This window comes from Phyllopteryx taeniolatus, chromosome 2 (assembly GCF_024500385.1).
Source record: "Phyllopteryx taeniolatus isolate TA_2022b chromosome 2, UOR_Ptae_1.2, whole genome shotgun sequence".
In the NCBI taxonomy this organism is placed as follows: domain Eukaryota; kingdom Metazoa; phylum Chordata; class Actinopteri; order Syngnathiformes; family Syngnathidae; genus Phyllopteryx; species Phyllopteryx taeniolatus.
The window spans coordinates 16177558-16199613 of record NC_084503.1 but is presented as its reverse complement, the minus strand read 5'-3'; the positions used below and the strand labels follow the sequence as shown (position 1 = coordinate 16199613).

Sequence of the window (22056 nt, the reverse complement as noted above, 5' to 3'; positions counted from 1 at the left end):
GCTCCAGCACGCCCGCGACCCTAGTGAGGTTAAGCGGTACAGAAAATGGATGAATGGATGGATGGATACAGTTCTCATTATACAGTACACAAGTATATACAATAAATGAACAAGTCTTAAAGTACAAAATTATATACAATAAATTAACACATTGCTCCATCTTTTGATCGGATCGGTTATCGTTTTTTTAAACTTGCTGATCTGTGATCGGCCCCAAAAACCTGATCGTGTAAAGCCACATTTTTTCCACTGAAGTCCGAGTCAAGTCACATGACATACATGCAAATCAGTCGCCATTTTGAACTATAAATATGCCATTTACGTGAATCATATAGATCCGATGACTTCTTCTTTGGGGGGGTGGTGGGGTGGGGGGTTGCTGTCGATGTTGTCATAGGCTGTTTCGTACTCCTGGATACATTAATTACTGTATGTACTTCCTGCCGTCTAATAGAAGACCATTCATTTGTTCTGTCTGTCACTATGCCTCACTGTCATAAATAGATAAATAAAGATACATTATTTCTTGTAAATGAATAATTTTTTGAGCAATTAAGTAAAATTTGATAATTTCCCACGGCACACCTGAAGAGCGCTCACGGCACACTAATGTGCCACGGCACACTGGTTGGGCATCACTGATTTAGACGAACAAAAAAAAACAACAGCTTTCATGTTTAGTATTTGTCTGGCACTGTCTACCCAAACGTGGATATTTCAGAACACTTTAAATTGAGAAAACACTGAGCAGTAAATTGCAGATGTTTTGTTGTCGTTTTGGCGGCACACAGACACACACACACACACACACACGCACACACACATGTACACTCACACACACACACACAACAACATCAGAATTTGCACATTCACATTTTATTTTTTTGCTGTTCATGCTGTGGTTAAAACATCTGAAACTACTCACTATTTACTCAGTACTTTAGTAATTATTTCACTGTGTACTTTTTTACTCAAGTAATTTTTTTGGAGGACTACTTTTTACTTTTACTTGAGTCACATTATTGTCACGTAACAGTACTCTTGAGTACAATATTTGACTACTCTACCCACGTCTGGAGCGGAGAGCCTCTATTGCTACTCTTACGTTTAAGCAACATTTTTGCTCATCAAATCAGCCAGTGTCGTATTAGTTGCACTGGCCTTTTGTATTTTTGCGTTGATTTGCTGCGGGTCGTGGCCCTGGTTGTGGTCCCAGTGGAACAGCGAAGCACACGTAACATCGGCGACAAGAACTGGTCCGCTAGTATTAATTGTATTGTAGTAATTAGGAAACGCGCCTACAATTATCTAATTAGTTTACGGATGTTAATGTTAAATGTATTAAGCGACGGACCGATGTTAGGGATTATGTCACAACACAGAATGAACTAACTGAAAATTCAGAAGTGACCAATAAAAACAGAAAAAATACTGTACTTAATATTAATATTTTCCTGCCCCAAATCCAGGTGTTAAAAACATGTTGCATTATTCCCCAAAATACTCATGGGTGTATTAACTCAAAAGGGTGCTTCTGCTAAATACTGAGCAAAGGGTCTGAAGGGTCTGTGTGATATTTCAGTTTTTCTTAAATAAATCTGCAAAAATTTCAACAATTCGGTTTTTTTTCTGTCAATATGGGGTGCTGTGTGTACATTGAGGGAAAAATGAACTTAAATGATTTTAGCAAATGGCTGCAATATAACAAAGAGTGAAAATTTTAAGGGGTCTGAATACTTTCCATACCCACTGTTCATCGCGATGACGAACAAAATATCATGCAGCCCTAATGCCAAGTCACATTCTGCACGTGTGACAACAGCGTGGCTCATAGTAAAAGACTGAGAGTACTCGAACTAATCCAGAACTGTCTCCCTTTGAAAACGTGTAGCCCCTTATGAAGCGCAAAATACGATAACGAAGACCCTCGGCCATTGAGCAACTGAAGTTGTACATCAAACAAGTATGGGAAAAAATTCCACCAGCAAAGCCTCAACTAGTGTCCTCAGTTCCCAAATGGTTGTTGTGTGTTTTTATTCAAAGGAAAGGTGAAGTAACATCGTGGTAAACATGCCGTCCCAGCTTTTTGGGAATGTGTTGCAGGCAGGCATAAAATTCAAAATGAGTGAATATTTACAAAAACAAAAACGTTTATCAGTTTGAACATTAAATATCTTGTCTTTGTAGCAGGGTTATAATAGTTTGGGATTTTCCATTATAGTTTTTCATTTTGATTTTTCTTTTTTCAAATTCAGTTACTTTTAATTGGTTATTTTGGAGCGGCATGGTGGCCGACTGGTTAGAGTGTCTGCCTCACAGTTCTGAGGACTCCTGTGTGGAGTTTACATGTTCTCCCCGTGCCTGCGTGGGTTTTCTCCGGGCACTCCGGTTTCCTCCCACATCCCAAAAACATGCATGGTAGATTAATTGACACCTCTAAATTACCCGTAGGTGTGAATGTGAGTGGGGATGGTTGTTTGTTTGTATGTGCCCTGCGATTGGCTGGCAACCAGTTAAGGGTGTACCCCGCCTCCTGCCCGATGATAGCTGGGATAGGCTCCAGCATGCCCGCGACCCTAGTGAGGAGAAGCAGCTCAGAAAATGAATGGATGGATGGATAGTTATTTTGGAGCAGGTTTGTTAGTTTTTGATTTTTTTTTTAATCAAACATTTTAGTTTAGTTATGCTTCATTTTTTAAAATTAGTTTCAGTTGTTTTATAAGGGGTATCTTTTAAGTGTGAGATTAACAAAAAAATCACAATAACTATTCTGTAATAAAAAAGAAAAAATGAGAAAATGTTTTATTAATTTACTAGCAGAGGACCAATCATCCACATTCCAAATACAGGTAATGTGTAACAGTCACCAAAATTGGTGTGCAATAAATGCAGTACATAATCCTGCTTCTAAAGTTAGATTAGCTGCATCACAACATACAGTAAAACAATTCATGTGACACGTGCTGTAGTATGGCCTTAATAAAAATGTGTACATATGTTTAACTTACTTTTACTTACTTATTTCCATGTTTTCCTTCCCTTGTTGCTAAATTCCGAACTTCTCAAGTGGACTTTCAGTTTTGTGACTATTCCTCTTCCACACATAGCACCCTCTTCCACAACAAGCCACTTGCTTGCATCTGGGACAGTCATAGTCAAACAAAGAGAAAGTAGATTACATAGACAGACAGACAGGCAGGCACACAGATAAAGTGGAGAAATTTATTTGATCCCTCACTGATTTTATAAATTCACCCACTAACAAAGAGCAGTCTCTAATTTTAATGGTCGGTTTATGTTAACAGTAAGAGACAGATATCTGAAAGAACATCACTTTTAGAAAAAGGATACAAATGTATTTGCATTTCATTGAGTGAAATAAGTATTTCATACCCTACCAACAATAAAGAATTCTGCTCCCTCAGACTAGTCCTATCAATTTAAGAAAGTACTCCTCGTCTAAACTCGTTAGCTGTATGAACGACACCTATCTCAATTTGTGACCTGTATGAAAACGAGGGTTGGGCATCGTTTGAATTTGAGGGATTCCGGTCCCGATTCTGGTTCTTCATTTCGATTCTGGTTTATTTTTATTTCTTTATTTTTTTAATAGGGGGCTGGGTCAAAAAAGTTAGCATGATTTAAATAAAGGGTGTCCAAATTATGAACGTCCATTTTCTTAGCATCCCGCAGCATAGACTAAAATTAACATTTGACTCTGGGCCCTTTATAACTAGTATCAATATAAAACCTATGAACTAAAAGCTAATGTGTATGGAACTAACCCAGTTTATTTAATATTCATTAATTAATGTTTCAGCTAAAAGTTAAATACAGCATTGTTAAAATGGTTATTTGGGACTGTTTTATCACGTCAAATGGTTTCGGTCTGGGGCTTCTCGCAAGGTTTCACCTTGTGGTGTATCAGTGATCATGAGAAAGGTCAGGCATCAGCCCACAACTACATGGGAGGAGCTCGTTCGTGATCTCAAGGCAGCTGGGACGACAGTCACCAATAAAAACATTGGCAACACGCTACGCCGTAATGAATTAAAATCTTGCAGCGCCTGTAAGATCCATGTTTAAGAAGGCACATGTACAAGCCCGTCTGAAGTTTGCCAATGAACACCTACATGATTGGGAGAAGGTAATGTGGTCTGATGAGACAAAAACCGAGCTGTTTGGAATCAATTTGACTTGCTCTGTTTGGAAGAAGAGGAATTCAGACTGTGGCCCCAAGGTAGAAGCATATTGCTTTGGGGATGTTTCTCTACAAAGGAGACAGGTCAAGTGAACTACAATCCACAAAGGACTGTTCAACCTTCCTTCTGTATTCATTCTGTATCTATGGCTGGACCGAAATGAATACATTTAAAATCAATACCGAAATCTCATGGATGAAATTAATTGACAAAGACAAAAACTGAGGACATTTGCGCCATGATTATAGTTATATTTAGTTAATTTTGCAAACGTAAAATGTCTTTTTCGTTTTTGTTTTTTTTAAACATCGTTTATTTTGTTTAAACATTTTTTTTTTTACATTTTTTTTTAGTTATTATTTAGTTACTTTTTAGTGGCACGGTGGACGACTGGTTAGAGTGTCTGCCTCACAGTTTCTGAGGACTCCTGTGTGGAGTTTGCATGTTCTCCCCTTGTCTGCGTGGGTTTTCTCCGGGCACTCCGGTTTCCTCCCACATCCCAAAAACATGCATGGTAGGTTAATTGAAAACTCTAAATTGCCCGTAGGTGTGAATCTGAGTGCGAATGGTTGTTTGTTTGTATGTGCCCTGTGATTGGCTGGCAACCAGTTCAGGGTGTACCCCGCCTCCTGCCCGATGATTGCTGGGATAGGCTCCAGTACACCCGCGACCCTAGTGAGGAGAAGCAGCTCAGAAAATGGATGGATGGATATTGTTATCAGGATATGTAAGATTTTGTCTATATCGCATGGCACTAGATGAGGGAAAGATGAATGCAGCATGGATGAAAACCTGTTTTAGATTGCTTTTGACCTGAAAATGGGGCTACGGTACATAATTCACCAAGACAATCGACCTCATTCACTAACGAATGCGGAGAAATGTTCTTACTCTGCGCACAAGTTGAGCACAAAATACACAGATTCATGACACATGCGTACCTGCCAATTTACTTCGCACCACCGTGGGTATGTTAAGTAATCAGAATTCATTCTAAATGACGGCTTGTCCCCGTGTTGCTCCAGTCTGCATAAACCGCGCCCCTATTTCCCAATAAAAGGACGTCCATTTGAGGAATCTAAGACAACGCTCAGAAGTTTATAGTCAGAAGAGATACGGCTCCAAAAGTTAAATAACTTTTATAAATACATAACTATTGATCTTGCTAAACACGGAACCTGACAACATATAATGATGTTAATCATTTTTCTTTAATTCCTAAATTGAATTAGAGAATATGGCATACAAAACAAGCATAGAAAAAATAAATTAAGAGCCGAGAATGAACAAACACTGCACAAGTTGTTGAAATAGATAGTAAGGGATAAATATAGCACAGCAAAGAGGTATTTGTAGTTGATAAAATCCTTGAAATTAGCAATGGAAGCGACAGAAAACATAAAATATGCCGCCCAGAGTTACTGTATGTTACCATGCCAGCGGTGACGTGTGTGCGCCTTTTTTTCCCCCCTTCTTTTTGACGATCATTTGTGAGCTCTAAATTTTGGGGAATGTTTGAGATTTGTAGCGTGCATGTCACAGCAGGTACGGGCGAAAACTCTGAAGCCTTGGATTAATGTGAGCGGTTCGATGGATTTTCCGGTTGCACGATCAAAGCATGAACTCCCGCAATCGCCTCGTTGCGTGACAACTACCAACACACAGACAGTGGCAGATACACACATACATAGAGCACTGACAAGCACTTGAATGGAATAAGGGTAAGAGCACTGACAAGCACTTGAATGGAACATGGGTAAAAGTGAAGTGTTATTTATTTTACTGTTGTTTAGGACATTAGTCAACTAATTAGCAAATTCCCAATTTAAGTTGTCGTTACATCCATCAATCCATTTTCTGAGCCGCTTATCCTCACAAGGGTCGCAGGCGTGGTGGAGCAGGAGGCAGGGTATACCCTGAAGTGGTTTCCAGCCAAACGCAGGGCACATAGAAACAAACAACCATTCGCACTCACATTCACACCTACAGCCAATTTAGAGTCTTCAATCAACCTACCATGCATGTTTTTGGGATGTGGGAGGAAACCGGAGTGAGAAAACCCATGCAGGGACGGGGAGAACATGCAAACTCCACACAGGCGGGGCCGGGGATTGAACCCCGGTCCTCAGAACTGTGAGGCAGACGCTCTAACCAGTCGGCCGCCGTTGTTGTTACAATTATTATTATTTTTATTAATTACTGTAGTGTCAATATGTTTTTCATCTTGGGAAAAAGATGTATGTTTTAAATTTTTTTTTAAAAAGCTGATCCTTCATTGTTTGTCTGTATGCATGGTCTGAGGAGGTTCAAATTTGTTCGCAGCGTACACACAAAACATACATATTTATGAATCATATTTGTGCATATGCACTTAGTAAATGAGGCCCAATGACTCTTAATATCCCTGCTTAAGCTGCTGCCTCCGCTACCCAACCCTGGATAAGTGGAAGAAAATGGATGGATGGACTCTTGGCATACAGCCAAGATATGAAAGCAGTGGCTTCAGGTCAACTTTGTGAGTGTCCCTGAGTATCCCAGCCAACGCTCAGACCTAAAAGCTTCTGGCATCATATTAACAAAAGACTAGATTATTATATATATTTTTTTTAATTAAAGTCATTATGGGCTGTTGTACTGTATGTAGAATTCTGAGGGGAAAAAAGGCATTAATTCCATTTTAGAATAAGACTTAAATTCCGTAAATAAGGTCGCAGTTCGATGATCGACTGTGTTCGTGACATCGGACTTGCGGCCGCATGTCTTGGACACTGGTGAAGAGAGGGACGGAGCTGTCAACTGTTCACCACCTGGTGGTGAGTTGGCTCCGATGGTGGGGGAAGATGCCGGTTCGACCTGGCAGGCCCAAACATATTGTGAGGGTCTGCTGGGAACGTCTGGCAGAATCCCCTGTCAGAAGGAGTTTCAACTCCCAGCTCCGACAGAACTTTGCTCATGTTCTGGGGGAGGCGGGGGACATCGAGTGGACGATGTTCCGTGCCTCCATTGCTGAGGCGGCCGACCGGAGCTGTGACCGTAAGGAAGGAGTCTGGGTTCTCTGGGGCGGGCTCTCCTATCTCTGGGGTTGAGGTCACCGATGTGGTTAAAAAGCCCCTTGGTGGCAAGGCCCAAGGGGTGGATGAGATTCGCCCGGAGTTCCTTAAGGCTCTGGATGTTGTGGAGCTGTCCTGGTTGACACGCCTCTGCAACATCGCGTGGACATCCTTTTTAAGAAGGAGGACCGGAGGGTGTGTTCCAACTACAGGGGGATCACACTCCTCAGCCTCCCTGGTAAGGTCTATTCAGGGGTGCTGGAGAGGAGGGTCCGTCGGGAAATCGAATCTCAGATTCAGGAGAAGCAGTGTGGTTTTCGTCCTGGCCGTGGAACAGTGGACCAGCTCTAGACCATCAGCAGGTTCCTTGAGGGTGCATGGGAGTTTGCCCAACCAGTCCCAATGTGTTTTGTGGACTTGGAGAAGGCGTTCGACCGTGTCCCTCGGGGAATCCTATGGGGGGTGCTTAGGGAGTATGGGGTACCAAACCCCCTGATACGGGCTATTCGGTCCCTGTACGACCGTAGTCGGAGTTTGGTCCGCATATCCGGCAGTAATTCGGACTCGTTTTCCGGTGAGGGTTGGACTCCGCCAAGGCTGCCCTTTGTCACCGATTCTGTTCATAACTTTTATGGACATAATTTCTCGGCGCAGCCGAGGCGTAGAAGGGGTCCGGTTGGGTGGCCTCAGTATTGCATCTCTGCTTTTTGCAGATGATGTGGTTCTGTTGGCTTAATCAAGCCGTGATCTCCAACTCTCACTGGAGCGGTTCGCAGCCGAGTGTGAAGCGGCTGAGATGAGAATCAGCACCTCCAAATCTGAGACCATGGTCCTCAGTTGGAAAAGGGTTGCGTGCCCTCTCCAGGTCGGGGATGAGATCCTGCCCCAAGTGGAGGACTTCAAATATCTTGGGATCTTGTTCACGGGTGAGAGAAGAATGGAGCGGGAGATTGACAGGCGGATCGGTGCAGCGTCTGCAGTGATGCGGACTTTGTATTGGTCCATTGTGGTAAAGAAGGAGCTAAGCCGAAAGGCGAAGCTCTCAATTTACCGGTCGATCTACGTTCCTACCCTCACCTATGGTCATGAGGTATGGGTCATGACCGAAAGAACAAGATCCAAGATACAAGCGGCCGAAATGAGTTTCGTCCGCAGGGTGTCCGGCTCTCCCTTAGAGAGAGGGTGAGAAGCCCGGTCATCTGGGAGGATCTCAGAAGAGAGCTGCTCCTTCTCCACATTGAGAGGAGCCAGATAAGGTGGCTGGAGCATCTGATTCGGATGCCTCCCGGACGCCTCCCTGGTGAGGTGTTCCGGGAACATCCCACCGGGAGGAGACCCTGGGGACGACCCAGGACACGCTGGAGAGACTATGTCTCTTGGCTGGCCTGGGAGCGCCTCGGGATCTCCCCAGAAGAGCTGGATAAAGTAGATGGGGAGAGGGAAGTCTGTGCGTCCCTGCTAAAGCTACTGCCCCCGCGACCCGACCTCGGATAATCGGTAGAAAATGGATGGATGTAATTAAATTCCGGAACAAAAGCTATTTAAAAAAGGAAAAAAAGGCCTTTACAAAGATGCTCAACACTTTATTTTGATTTACACTGTTAGAGAGATCTCTATTTACATTGTTAAACATTGTAGGTTTACTTTGAAGTGGTCTAAGACTAATTAGTCTCTTACATTTAGAGAGGGATGTTTATCAATGATGATGTGTAAACGGTTTAATGTCAGCATGAATCACATATTTTCCCTGGTAGTACAATTCCAGTGAAGAGAAAAATTCTTCAGAGAATAGTCGTCAACTCTTGCATAATATTGACTTGTTGTTGCTGTCTTTCTTTTCCATTACTTCAGTTAACCAACATTTCTTTTGCAGACTGATCTCAGACTGATTGGAAGAAAAATTCTGCCACCTGATATCAACAGTGGAAGGGTTGAAAAGGTGAGTTTCAGAGAAAGGTTTCAATGGTACCATTTGTGCAAATGTTAGTTTAAGAACTCTGTAAACTGGATTTTTGGACCTTTTTTTAAGGTTACAGTCATAGCTAAGCACACCTTAAAAGTTTAAATGGATTGCAATCCTTTTAAATGTCAGTAGATGGCCCTAACACACTTCCAAACACAAGAGAGGCTTCCACCTTTGTTCACACTTTCTGCTAAAGTGTTTGTTGCTGGTAGTAGATCAATACATACTTTTATGTGTAACACCACCCACACAAAAACAGTTTGTATGAATGATTTGTGTTCTGTGTGAATCCAAATTTAGCCTGCATAATGTTGCGTTTTTCACCTTTCTCTCCTCATCCATTTTCACATGCATGAATTTCCATGAATTGCTTGTTTTAGAGGTCTGTTGATTTTATATTCTATGAGAAAATAAACCTGAAAAACCGGTTCAGTTGTTGTGATCATATTCCCAATAGCCCACAATGCCAAATGTGTTAAAAGAAATACTGAATGTGAACTATATTTACTGTATTTAAAGTAAATATTTTTTAAATATTAACTACTTTGTTGTTCCTGTCAATTTGGTGCACTTCTTTTGATTCGCCAATGTGTATCCTCCCATATGCCCAGCTGGAGGGTCAATGTGTTCTCCAGCTGCAGAAGTTGAGGAATATCTCTGTGCCAAAAGACATAGAGTCCCAGGGAGGGCTACGAATGCTGCGCCTTCAAATGACAGATGGCCATACCACCTGTTCTGGATTGGAGTTTAAACACCTGACCAAAATCAGGTGCTTGAGTCACTGCTTCTTGCATTTTTATAAATGGAGCATAATTCAGCTCAACTTTATTTACTGCACATTATTGTTTGTCAATAATTCCTGTTTTTCTTTATTAAAAGTATAAAGTATCATGTATATTTTTCTACTACATGTCAATTCTTTTGTTCATCGTATATTCATAAGCAAATGTGAAATTCTGTCCACAGTTCATCACCTCCTTGTCAACACTTGTCCCCCCACCACATGGTTAAATTTTCCCTTTATCTGCAATTTCCATGTGGTGGCTGATGATCTAATGATTTCCAGCCTGCATTATTTCTCTGGCCAAGCAACAGTGGCCTTGGTGACTGCTACCATGGTGACCAACTAGTGTGTAAAGGTGGCGTGGCCAGAGTGTGGCCTTTGACTTACTCATGGAAAGAGACATGAGAATAGAACTAATGCCCTCTTCATGAGCAGCAAGCACAGTTTTGCCACTGACGGCAATGGTTAGCATTTCTTTTAAGTGTCTTCTGTAAAGGTTTTGTTTCGGTATAAAAGGCTGTGAAGGGTACATTCAATTGCATAATTATTTTATTTGAACTGTTGGGACCTTTAGGATTGTTGATAGAGGGTTATCTGTGAACAGTAACAGAACTGATCCATGTGTATGGAGGGGAAATTTAATAGTATTCAAACGTACTTGAATGTAATTGGATAGAGGTTTCCTCACTTTTGCATAGAGTAAATTTTTTGCTACTAGTTTGGGGTAGAATCCTTTTTGTTCCTTTATCACCCAGTATCAGCAGTTGGAAATCCTTCCCTGTGCTTCCCTAATGAGTGAGGCAAGGGTATTATCAGTTCTGATGAGACAAAGGAGCTTTTACTTTAGCACAAGGAAGGGTGAGCATCTGGGATATTTTAATTTTTTTAATTTTAATTTTATTTTTTAAAAGTCTTTCCTGCCCTACTCCTATCCAATGGCCTCATGCCATGTATAAACTTATAAGGGAAAGGCAGAAGTCCCTGGTAAATTTTGTATTGGAAACATTGATTTTCTTTTTGTCTCCCAGTGCATGTTCCATAAAGCAGTGAGAAGATCTCAGAGCATCCTGAAAACTTTCTCAGCTGCCCAAGTGCTTCTCTTGAATTTATATTCCCGGCTTGTTAACGAAGAACAAAATATCATCCAGCTTTCTTCCTTTAATTTGTTGTGAATGTCAAGTCAAACTTTTCAAAAACATGACAACACCCCAAAGTGCTTTTGATTTCAAATACTGATCATGGGAAGCCTTGGATTTTGTAATAACTGGGTCGTCTGTGACAGCCATGGATCACTTTGTTCTATACTATAGTTGACAGTGTTCATCATGAATCCTGCCTCTCTTTGCTCAGATTGGCATCTGATGAAAAATGCGCTGAAAGCTGATGTTTACTGGGAAGGATTTTGAGTCATTCCAGAGCCATAATTATTTGAATTTGTATAAAAAGAAATTATACTATTGCAAAAGCATCCCACTAACGAAAGGTTCTTCCAATACGATGAGTCATAGTTGAACTGAAGCATTCCTTTAAGCTTATCAGCAAATATACAAATTGCTTTTGTGCACGGTGGACGACTGGTTAGCACATCCGCCTCACAGGTTCAAATCCGGCCTCGCCCATGTGGAGTTTGCATGTTCTCCCCGTGCCTGTATGGGTTTTCTCCGGTTTCTCAGTCCCCTCCCACATGCCACAAACATGCACGATAGGTTAATTGAAGACTCTAAATTGTTTGTAGGTATGAATGTGAGTGCGAATGGTTGTTTGTTTATATGCGGCCTGCGACCAGTTCAGGGTGTACCCCGCCTCCTGCCCGTAGTTAGCTGGGATAGGCTCCAGCATACCAGCTACCCTGATGAGGATAATGGATGGATGGGTTTTGTTTTGCTAATGTCTTATTGTGTTTGCTTTTCAGCCTTAATACTCCCCCTGGAACAAAAATTAAGCTCCTAGGTACAGTCCTGGTTAGGAATGGGTTTTTGCTGCTCGATGACTCAAAAATGTCAATTCTTGGTGGAGAGGTTGAACACATGGTGGAGAAATGGGAACTGCAAAGGGTAAGGGTGGAATTTATTTATTTATTTATTTATTTAATCATGTCTGAGGTTTTGTGGTCAAGAAATCAGAATACAGCGCTAATGTTTAACATACTGTATTTTCATTGAAATAGGCACTGCTTGTCTTTAATCTTGTTTTTCTTAGTTTTGAAAACCCTTGTAATGAACTTCTTACTCCACCTGCAGAGTCTGGCCAAACACAGCAGAAACAACATCGGAGCAGAAGGTGGGCCACCTCCTTTTTTGGCATTTGGCCAGGTAAGGTTAATCATCATGATAATCTTTGATTTAAATATTACCATTTCCCTTATTAAAATCGAACAATAATGTACGAGTCATTGATCATTCTTGTTCCTTACAATGCAATTAATGATGAATACTTTTAGATATAGGTAAAACTGTTACAATTATAAGCAAAAATGTTGAGTAAAATTTAAGTACGGTACTATACTTTGGTTCTTCATCATGTTTACTACACAATGGCCCAACAATATAAGTTCAACCAAATAGGTGATATTGTTGCATTGAATCATACTTAATAATCAATTAATTTGCATTTGATCCTGCATCTTTTTTTGCAGAAGAATGCAAAGAAGGATGAAGTGGACAGCGAAGCGCTTGACCAGAGGAAAACCATTCAGAGTGTAGTCAAACTTACTGATGAGAATGACGAGTTTGCAAAACATCGAACAGCAGCTATTGCTGAGGTGGCCAAGGGCAAAGAGGTCGGTAAATCCTGAATGTCAAGCTGACTTTCATTAACTGGCTTGTTGCAGTTTTAAAATGAAATATATAGCGGCTGGAATAAGTATTTAACATGCCACCATTTTTCTCACTAAATATATTTACAAAGATGCTATTGACATGGAATTTTCACCAGATGTTGGGAACAACCCAAGTAATCCATACATACAATAAGATCAGAAATTAAGTTGTGTAATAATGTGAAATGACACGGGGAAAAAGTATTGAACACATGAAGAAAGGAAGGTGTAAAAAGGCATGGAAAGCCAAGACAACACCAAATCTATCAATAATCAAGCAGCAACCCAGCCCCTTGTCAGTGCAAATGAATATCAGCTGGTTCAGTCCTAATTGATGAGCTACAAAAAGGTCTCATTTCCAAGGTGTGAGTCAAGACACATCTCATGATGGGTAAGAGCAAAGAGCTGTCTCAAGACCATCGCAAACTAATTGTTGCAAAACATAACGATGGCATTGGTGACAAGCGCGTATCTAAGCTTCTGAATCAGAATTAGAATCATCTTTATTTGCCAAGTATGTCACACAAGGAATTTGTCTCCGGTAGTTGGAGCCGCTCTAATACGACAACAGACAGTCAATTTACAGAACACTTTGGAGACATAAAGACATTGACAAAAAAAAAAAAAACAGTCACTGAGCAGTAAAGGGTTGCTAGTTATCCGGTAATGCCGGTACATTATTTATTTTTTGACAATTGTGCAAAAAAATGCAGAGTCCTCTAGCACTTAGAGCAGTTCGAATGACTAATATTGCAATAGTCCGGCGCAATGACCATTGTGCAAAGGGCGCTGAGACTTCAAGGAGTGTATGCGGTTTAAAGTGACGAGTAGTGCGATAATCTGGGACAATGTTGGTTGTGCAAATGTTACAGATACTCCTCAATCAGTGTGCAAATAGAGCAGATGCTACTCTGGCATGAGTGGCCAGTATATGCAAATAGTGCAGCATGGCGAGACAACTACAGTGAGTGCATGAGTAATACATAATTGAACTCAAGTCAAAAAATTGCCAGCATGTTGTAATGGAATTGTCGGTTAGGTGTTTAAGAAGTTGATCGCAAGAGGGAAGAAGCTGTTGGAATGTCTACTAGTTCTAGTTTGCATTGATTGGTAGCGCCTACCTGAGGGAAGGAGCTGGAAGAGCTGGTGACCGGGGTGGGGAGGGTCCGAGAGGATTTTGCACGCCCTTGTTCCAGTGAGCACGGTTGGCGCCATAATCCGTAAGTGTAGCCAATCATACCACCATAGATTTGCCTCGATCAGGTGCTCCTCGCAAGATTTCTGGACAGAGGAGTGCAAAAAATAATCGGAATAGTTGTCCAAGAGCCAAGGACCACCTGTGGAGAGCGTCAAAAAGACCTGGAATTAGCAGGTACTGTTGCCACAAGGAAAATAGTGAGTAATCTACTCCGCCGCCATGGCCTGTATGCATGCTCACCACGCAAGACTCCATTGCTGGGGAAAAAAAGCATATCAAAGCTCGTTTAAAGTTTGCTGAACAACATTTGGACAAGTCAGTTAAATACTGGGAGAATATAGTCTGGTCTGATGAGAGCAAAATTGAACTGTTTGAATGCCATAATGCACACCACATTTGGAGGAGAAATGGCACTGCACATCACCCTAAAAACACCATACCAACAGTGAAGTTCGGAGGTGGGAACATGATGGTGTGGGGCTGCTTTTCACAAAATGGTAATGGTAAACTTCACATTGAAGAAAGGATGAATGGGAATATGTAAAGAGGCATTCTTGACAAAAATCTGCTGCCATCTATGAGGATGATGAAAGTGAAAGTGACATTTCATCAGGATAATGATCCAAAACATACTGCCAAGGAAACTCAGAATTGGTTTTAAAGAAAAAAAATAAAGCCGCTAGAATGGCCCAGCCAATCACCTGACTCGAATCCAATTGAAAATCTATGGAAAGAACTGAAACTCAAGGTCCATAAAATAAGCCCACAGAACCTTCAAGATTTGAAGACTGCTTGTGTGGAGGGATGGGCCAAAATGACACCAGAGCAATGCATGCGACTAGTTTCTCCATACGGTAGACATCTTGACGCTGTCATTGGAAACAGAGCCTTTTGTAAAAAGTATTAAATAAATACCATTTGGCATGTTCAATACTTTTTCCCTGTGTCATTTGACATTATTACACACAACTTAATTTCTAAGCTGGTTTGTTCTACTTTCTTTGTATCTATGGGTTACTTGGATTGTTCCCAACATCTGGTGAAATTTTCATGTCAATAGCACCTTTGGAAATTTATGTAGTGAGAAAAATGGTGATGTGTTCAATACTTGTTTCAGCCGCTGTATATGTCAATATAGGTATAAAGATAAATGTTGTACCTTACGGGAATGCTATTTTACTTGTTCCAATTACAAACATGTTAAGCTTACTTCCTTTAGGGCCGAGCTCACTGGCCTGGAGAGTATTTGGCGAACAGGTGGTGACTTGAGTCTCTGCTGGTTGCGGAGACATCTCCGCGACGTCTCCTCTAGAGAGTAGTCAGGTCGCGAGGGAGTCGCGGTGAATTCCAGCATGATTTCATCTGAGACCTTTTAAAGACATTTCAAAATCTCAAGCAGGTCTCGGAGATGTGGTGGAGACTAAAATACTTAGGGCTGCACATAAGCTGTTGTGCAGAGCGTCCCTGAGTCGCCAGTGTCGCCGTGACTGATCAGCCTCAGCAGTCATGGTCACATTTCTGCCAGTGAAATAGGCCCCCTTGGTTTTTAATTTTCTTTGCATGCATACAGTTTTGGTATCGGCAGAATTGCTTTTTTAATTTGTTTCTCACAAGCATGTTTCCCTATGTTATTTCATGTTTCCTTGTTAGGGTCCCCGTATATTCGGTGGAGGAGGAAATGCAGGAAGTAATTTATCCACCACTACTTTAAGGAAACGTGACAAGCATAGGCGGGAAGACAGGCTTGAAAGACATGAAAACAGATGGGATGGAAACTATCGAGAGCTGGTGAGAGGACTTAATTTTAGTCAAATGTGCAAGCCTGACTAAATGTAAGACTTGACAATGGTGTGAAAGTGTTTTCCCCCTTCTTGAGTTCTTTTTTTTTTTTTTTTAACGTATGTTTGTCATACTTAAATGTTTCCCATCATCAAACCAATTTAAAGATTTGTCAAAGACAACACAAGTAAACACAAAATGCAGTTTTTAAAAGATTTTTATTCAGGGAGAAAAAAAAATCCAAACCTACATGGTCCTGTGTGAAAAAGTGATTGCCCCCCTCCCCCTGTTAAAAAATAACTGTGGTTTATCATACCTGAGTTCAATTTCTGTAGCCACTCCCAGGCCTGATACTGCCACACCTGAAATCACTTAAATAGGACCTGCCTGACAAAGTCAAATAGACTAAAAGATCCTCAAAAGCTAGACATCATCCCGAAAGCTAAAGAAATTCAGGAACAAATGAGAAAGTCATTGCAATCTGTCATTGTGGAAAAGGTTATAAAGCCATTTCTAAAGCTGTGGGACTTCAGCAAACCACAGTGAGCGCCATTATCCACAGATGGCGAAAACATAGAATAGTGGTAAACCATCCCAGGAGTGGTCGGCTGACCAAAATTACCCCAAGAGCGCAGAGACGACTCATCCAAGAGGTCACAAAAGACCCCACAACAACATCCAAAGAACTGCAGGCCTCAAATGCCTCAGTTAAGGTCTGTGTTCATGCCTCCACCATAAGAAAGAGAGTGGGTGAAAATGACCTGCATGGCAAAAACCACTGCTGACCAAAAGAACATTTAGGCTCATCTCAATTTTGCCAGATCTTGATGATCCCCAAGACATTTGGGAAAATACTCTGTGGTCTGATGAGACAAAAGTTGAACATTTGGGAAGGTGTGTGTCAACATCTGGTGTAAAAGTAACACCGCATTTCAGAAAAAGAACATACCAACAGTAAAATATGGTTGTGATTGTGTGATGGTCTGGGGCTGTCTTGCTGCTTCAGGACCTGGAAGACTTGCTGTGATAAATGGAACCATGAATTTTGCTGACTCACAAAAATTCATGAAGTAGAATGTGTTCTGTGACCTCAAGCTGAAACGAACTTGGTTTCTGCTGCAGGACAATGATCCAAAACACACTAGCAAGTCCCCCTCTGAATGGCTGAGAAAAAAAAAAAAAAAGACAACTTTCCCCTCCTTGAGCCGTCACCTTGTCGTGGTGGAGGGGTTTGTGTGTCCCAGTGATCCTAGGAGCTAAGTTGTCTGGGGCTTTATGCCCCTGGCAGGGTCACCCATGACAAACAGGTCCTAGGTGAGGGACCAGACAAAGCACAGCTCAAAGACCCCTAATGATGACGACAAACAATGGACTTCGTTTTCCCTTGCCCGGACGCGGGCCACCAGGGCCCCCCACTGGAGCCAGGCCTGGTGGTGGGGCTCGAAGGCGAGCGCCTGGTGGATAACAGCCCGAAAGGATAACGTGGGTCCCCCTTCCCATGGGCTCACCACCTGTGGGAGGGGCCATAGGGGTCGGGTGCAGTGTGAGCTGGGCGGTGGCCGAAGGCGGGGACCTTGGCGATCCGATCCCCGGCTACAGAAGCTGGCTCTAGGGACGTGGAATGTCACCTCTCTGGCAGGGAAGGAGCCCGAGCTGGTGTGTGAGGTCGAGAAGTTCCGACTCGATATAGTCGCCTCCACACACACCTTGGGCTCTGGTACCAGTCCTCTCGAGAGGGGTTGGACTCTCTTCCACTCTGGAGTTGCCCATGGTGAGAGGCGCCGAGCAGGTGTGGGTATACTTATTGCCCCCCGGCTCGGCGCCTGTACGTTGGGGTTCACCCCGGTGGACGAGAGGGTAGCCTCCCTCCGCCTTCGGGTGGGGGGACGGGTCCTGACTGTTGTTTGTGCCTATGCACCAAACAGCAGTTCAGAGTACCCACCCTTTTTGGAGTCCTTGGAGGGGGTGCTGGAGAGCGCTCCCGCTGGGGACTCCATTGTTCTGTTGGGGGACTTCAATGCTCACGTGGGCAATGACAGTGAGACCTGGAAGGGCGCGATTGGGAGGAACGGCCCCCTCGATCAGAACCCGAGCGGTGTTCTGTTATTGGACTTCTGTGCTCGTCACGGATTGTCCATAACGAACACCATGTTCAAGCATAAGGGTGTCCACACGTGCACTTGGCACCAGGACACCCTAGGTCGCAGTTCGATGATCGACTTTGTGGTCGTGTCATCGGACTTGCGGCCGCATGTCTTGGACACTCGGGTGAAGAGAGGGGCGGAGCTGTCAACTGATCACCACCTGGTGGTGAGTTGGCGCCGATGGTGGGGGAAGATGCCGGTCCGACGTGGCAGGCCCAAACGTATTGTGAGGGTCTGCTGGGAATGTCTGGCAGAATCCCCTGTCAGAAGGAGTTTCAACTCCCATCTCCGACAGAACTTTGCTCATGTTCCGGGGGAGGCGGACATCGAGTCCGAGTGGACCATGTTCCGCGCCTCCATTGCTGAGGCGGCCGACCGGAGCTGTGGCCGTAAGGTGGTCGGTGCCTGTCGTGGCGGCAATCCCCGAACCCGTTGGTGGACACCAACGGTGAGGGATGCCGTCAAGCTGAAGAAGGAGTCCTATCGGGCCTTTTTGGCCTGTGGGACTCCTGAGGCAGCTGATGGGTACCGGCTGGCCAAGCGGAATGCAGCTCTGGTGGTTGCTGAAGCAAAAACCCGGGCATGGGAGGAGTTCGGTGAGGCCATGGAGAAAGACTTCCGGACGGCTTCGAGGAAATTCTGGTCCACCATCCGACGTCTCAGGAGAGGAAAGCAGTGCACCACCAACACTGTGTATAGTGGGGATGGGGCGCTGCTGACCTCACTCGGGACGTTGTGAGTCGGTGGGGAGAATACTTCGAAGACCTCCTCAATTCCACCGACACGCCTTCCCATGGGGAAGCAGAGTGTGGGTTCTCTGAGGCGGGCTCTCCTATCTCTGGGTTTGAGGTCACCGAGGTAGTTAAAAAGCTCCTCGGTGGCAGGGCCCCGGGGGTGGATGAGATTCGCCCGGAGTTCCTAAAGGCTCTGGATGTTGTGGGGCTGTCCTGGTTGACACGCCTCTGCAACATCGCGTGGACATCGGGGACAGTGCCTCTGGATTGGCAGACTGGGGTGGTGGTCCCCCTTTTTAAGAAGGGGGACCGGAGGGTGTGTTCCAACTACAGGGGGATCACACTGCTCAGCCTCCCTGGTAAGGTCTATTCAGGGGTGCTGGAGAGGAGGGTCCGTCGGGAAGTCGAATCTCAGATTCAGGAGGAGGAGTGTGGTTTTCGTCCTGGCCGTGAAACAGTGGACCAGCTCTACACCCTCGGCAGGGTTCTCGAGGGTGCATGGGAGTTCGCCCAACCAGTCTACATGTGTTTTGTGGACTTGGAGAAGGCGTTCGACCGTGTCCCTCGGGGAGTCCTGTGGAGAGTGCTTCGGGAGTATGGGGTACCGAACCCCCTGATACGAGCTGTTCGGTCCCTGTACGACCGGAGTCAGAGTTTGGTCCGCATATCCGGCAGTAAGTCGGACTCGTTCCCGGTGAGGGTTGGACTCCGCCAAGGCTGCCCTTTGTCGCCGATTCTGTTCATAACTTTTATGGACAGAATTTCTAGGTGCAGCCGAGGCGTAGAGGGGGTCCGGTTTGGTGGCCTCAGTATTGCATCTCTGCTTTTTGCAGATGATGTGGTTCTGTTGGCTTCATCAAGCCGTGACCTCCAACTCTCATTGGAGCAGTTCGCAGCCGATTGTGAAGCGGCTGGGATGAGAATCAGCACCTCCAAATCTGAGACCATGGTCCTCAGTCGGGAAAGGGTGGCATGCCATCTCCAGGTCGGGGATGAGATCCTGCCCCAAGTGGAGGAATTCAAGTATCTTGGGGTCTTGTTCACGAGTGAGGGAAGAATGGAACGGGAGATCGACAGGCGGATCGGTGCAGCGTCTGCAGTGATGCGGACTTTGTATCGGTCCGTTGTGGTAAAGAAAGAGCTAAGCCGAAAGGCGAAGCTCTCAATTTACCGGTCGATCTTCGTTCCTACCCTCACCTATGGTCATGAGCTGTGGGTCGTGACCGAAAGAACAAGATCCCGGATACAAGCGGCCGAAATGAGTTTCCTCCGCAGGGTGTCCGGGCTCTCCCTTAGAGATAGGGTGAGAAGCTCGGTCATCCGGGAGGATCTCAGAGTAGAGCCGCTGCTCCTCCGCATTGAGAGGAGCCAGATGAGGTGGCTGGGGCATCTGATTCGGATGCCTCCCGGACGCCTCCCTGGTGAGGTGTTCCGGGCATGTCCCACCGGGAGGAGACACCGGGGACGACCCAGGACACGCTGGAGAGACTACATCCTTCGGCTGGCCTGGGAACGCCTCGGGATCCCCCCGGAAGAGCTGGATGAAGTGGCTGGGGAGAGGGAAGTCTGGGCGTCCCTGCTGAAGCTACTGCCCCCGCGACCCGACCCGGATAAGCGGTAGAGAATGGATGGATGGATGGACAACTTTGAAGTGGCCTAGTCAAAGTCCTCACCTGAATCCTATTCAGATGCTGTGGCATGATGTTATATTACATTATATGCAAAGCGTCTGAATACTTATGGCTGTGTGATATTTCAGTTTTTCTTTTCTTTTTTTTTTAAATCTGCCAAAAAATTTCTGTCAATATGGGTAGGGTGTTGTGTGTACATTGAGGGGGGAAAAAGTTGATTGGGAAAAAAAAATATTTTAGCAAATGGCTGCAATATAACAGTAAATCATTTAAGAGGGTCTGAATACTTACTGTATCCACTGTATATGCAGTCATTCATACCCCTGTCATATTGGAATAAAAGTGTAGGCTACACCTTTTTTATAACCTGGGTGGCGGTGGGACACGAGAATGAAAGTGTACACCTTTCTCATAACCTCTAGATGGCGGCATACATTTATAAAATGTGAAAGTTTTTTCCATTTTCCACTATACCTATGTATAATGTGCACTATTGACTTTTGACAATTTGTTTTTTGGGAGGGGGGGGAAATGCGCATTATACACGAAATTACGGGAGTCATTTACCAATTGCTCCAAAATGGATTGATATTATTGTAAAGGACTGCCATTTATTTTCTAAAATAAGTATTGAAGCCATCATTTATTAATGATGATGATTGTAGAGTAATTACGTTGATTAATTGAACAGTATGCAGAATTGCAGAATTTTTATCCTATTCCATAATATACTGCAATAAAGGTCCCATTGTAATGTATATATGGAAATTCAGACAAATTGTTCTGGAAGTGAATTTCTATAGTTTGGCTGCTCTGCTTATACTGCAGCTGATTCTGACTCTTTTTGAATTTAAATGAACATTCTGTGCCTTCTTCAAACAATATTATTGTTCCTTCTCTCACTCTGTGCACAGGTGGACGAGCGTGCCCTGAGAGACATCATAGACATGGGCTTTAACAAGGAGGCAGCCAGGCAAGCCTTAATGGATAATAAAAATAATCTTGAGGTGGCACTAAACAGTCTCCTGACGGAATCTTCTGGTAGCAGAGCCAACCCTTTGGTCACAGACAAGCCTCAGCCCAGAGGTTTGTAATTGACAGACATGGCCTTAAATATCTGGGATTTTTTAAAATTATATTGTGGGAGGCTAGGTGGCTATACCTAAATGAAAATAAACCCAAACTTATGATTCATGCAGCATATTTTGCATAGCAAATTTCTACAAACATTACTTTCGTATAAAATGGACCCTTGGTTGACAAGCTTAATTGGTTCTGTCATTGGTTTGTAAATTGAAAAGTTTGTATATTGAACATAATCTTCCCTTAAATTGTTAAAATAGGGACTTTTGTTGAGGCAGGATCCAATTGTTTGTTTGCATAAACACAACCAGTCCAAAGTTTTAAAACAACACAACTTTTTCCATTTTTTATTAATGATGATGATTGTAGAGTAATTATGTTGTTTAATGTTGTATTAAGATCAGAAATTGTGTGTAGTAATGTGAAATTACACAAGGAAAAAGTATTGAACACATGAAGATAGGGAGGTGCAAAAAGGCATGGAAACCCAAGACAAGACCGAAAATCTATCAAACAGCAATCCAGACCCTTGTCAGTGCAAATTAATATCAGCTGGTTCAGTCCAAATAAAGATGATTCTTATTCTGACATACAAAGTAGAATAAATAAGATCAGAACTTAAGTGATGTGTAATAATGTGAAATTACACAGGGAAAAAGTATTGAACACG

At 43.5% G+C, this 22056-nt stretch overlaps 1 protein-coding gene across 4 annotated transcripts in view; it reads left to right on the top strand.

Annotated features, from left to right (window-relative positions):
• tdrd3 (tudor domain containing 3) overlaps nt 1–22056 on the top strand; it is a 58705-nt gene that overhangs the window by 3074 nt on the left and 33575 nt on the right. For all 4 annotated transcript variants that reach the window (XM_061762831.1, XM_061762841.1, XM_061762847.1 and 1 more), the window contains exons 3-9: nt 9126–9191; nt 9827–9984; nt 11912–12053; nt 12240–12311; nt 12635–12778; nt 15666–15803; nt 21218–21389. In XM_061762831.1, coding sequence (XP_061618815.1) covers nt 9126–9191; nt 9827–9984; nt 11912–12053; nt 12240–12311; nt 12635–12778; nt 15666–15803; nt 21218–21389 — 892 coding nt within the window. The remainder of the gene's footprint in view (nt 1–9125; nt 9192–9826; nt 9985–11911; nt 12054–12239; nt 12312–12634; nt 12779–15665; nt 15804–21217; nt 21390–22056) is intronic.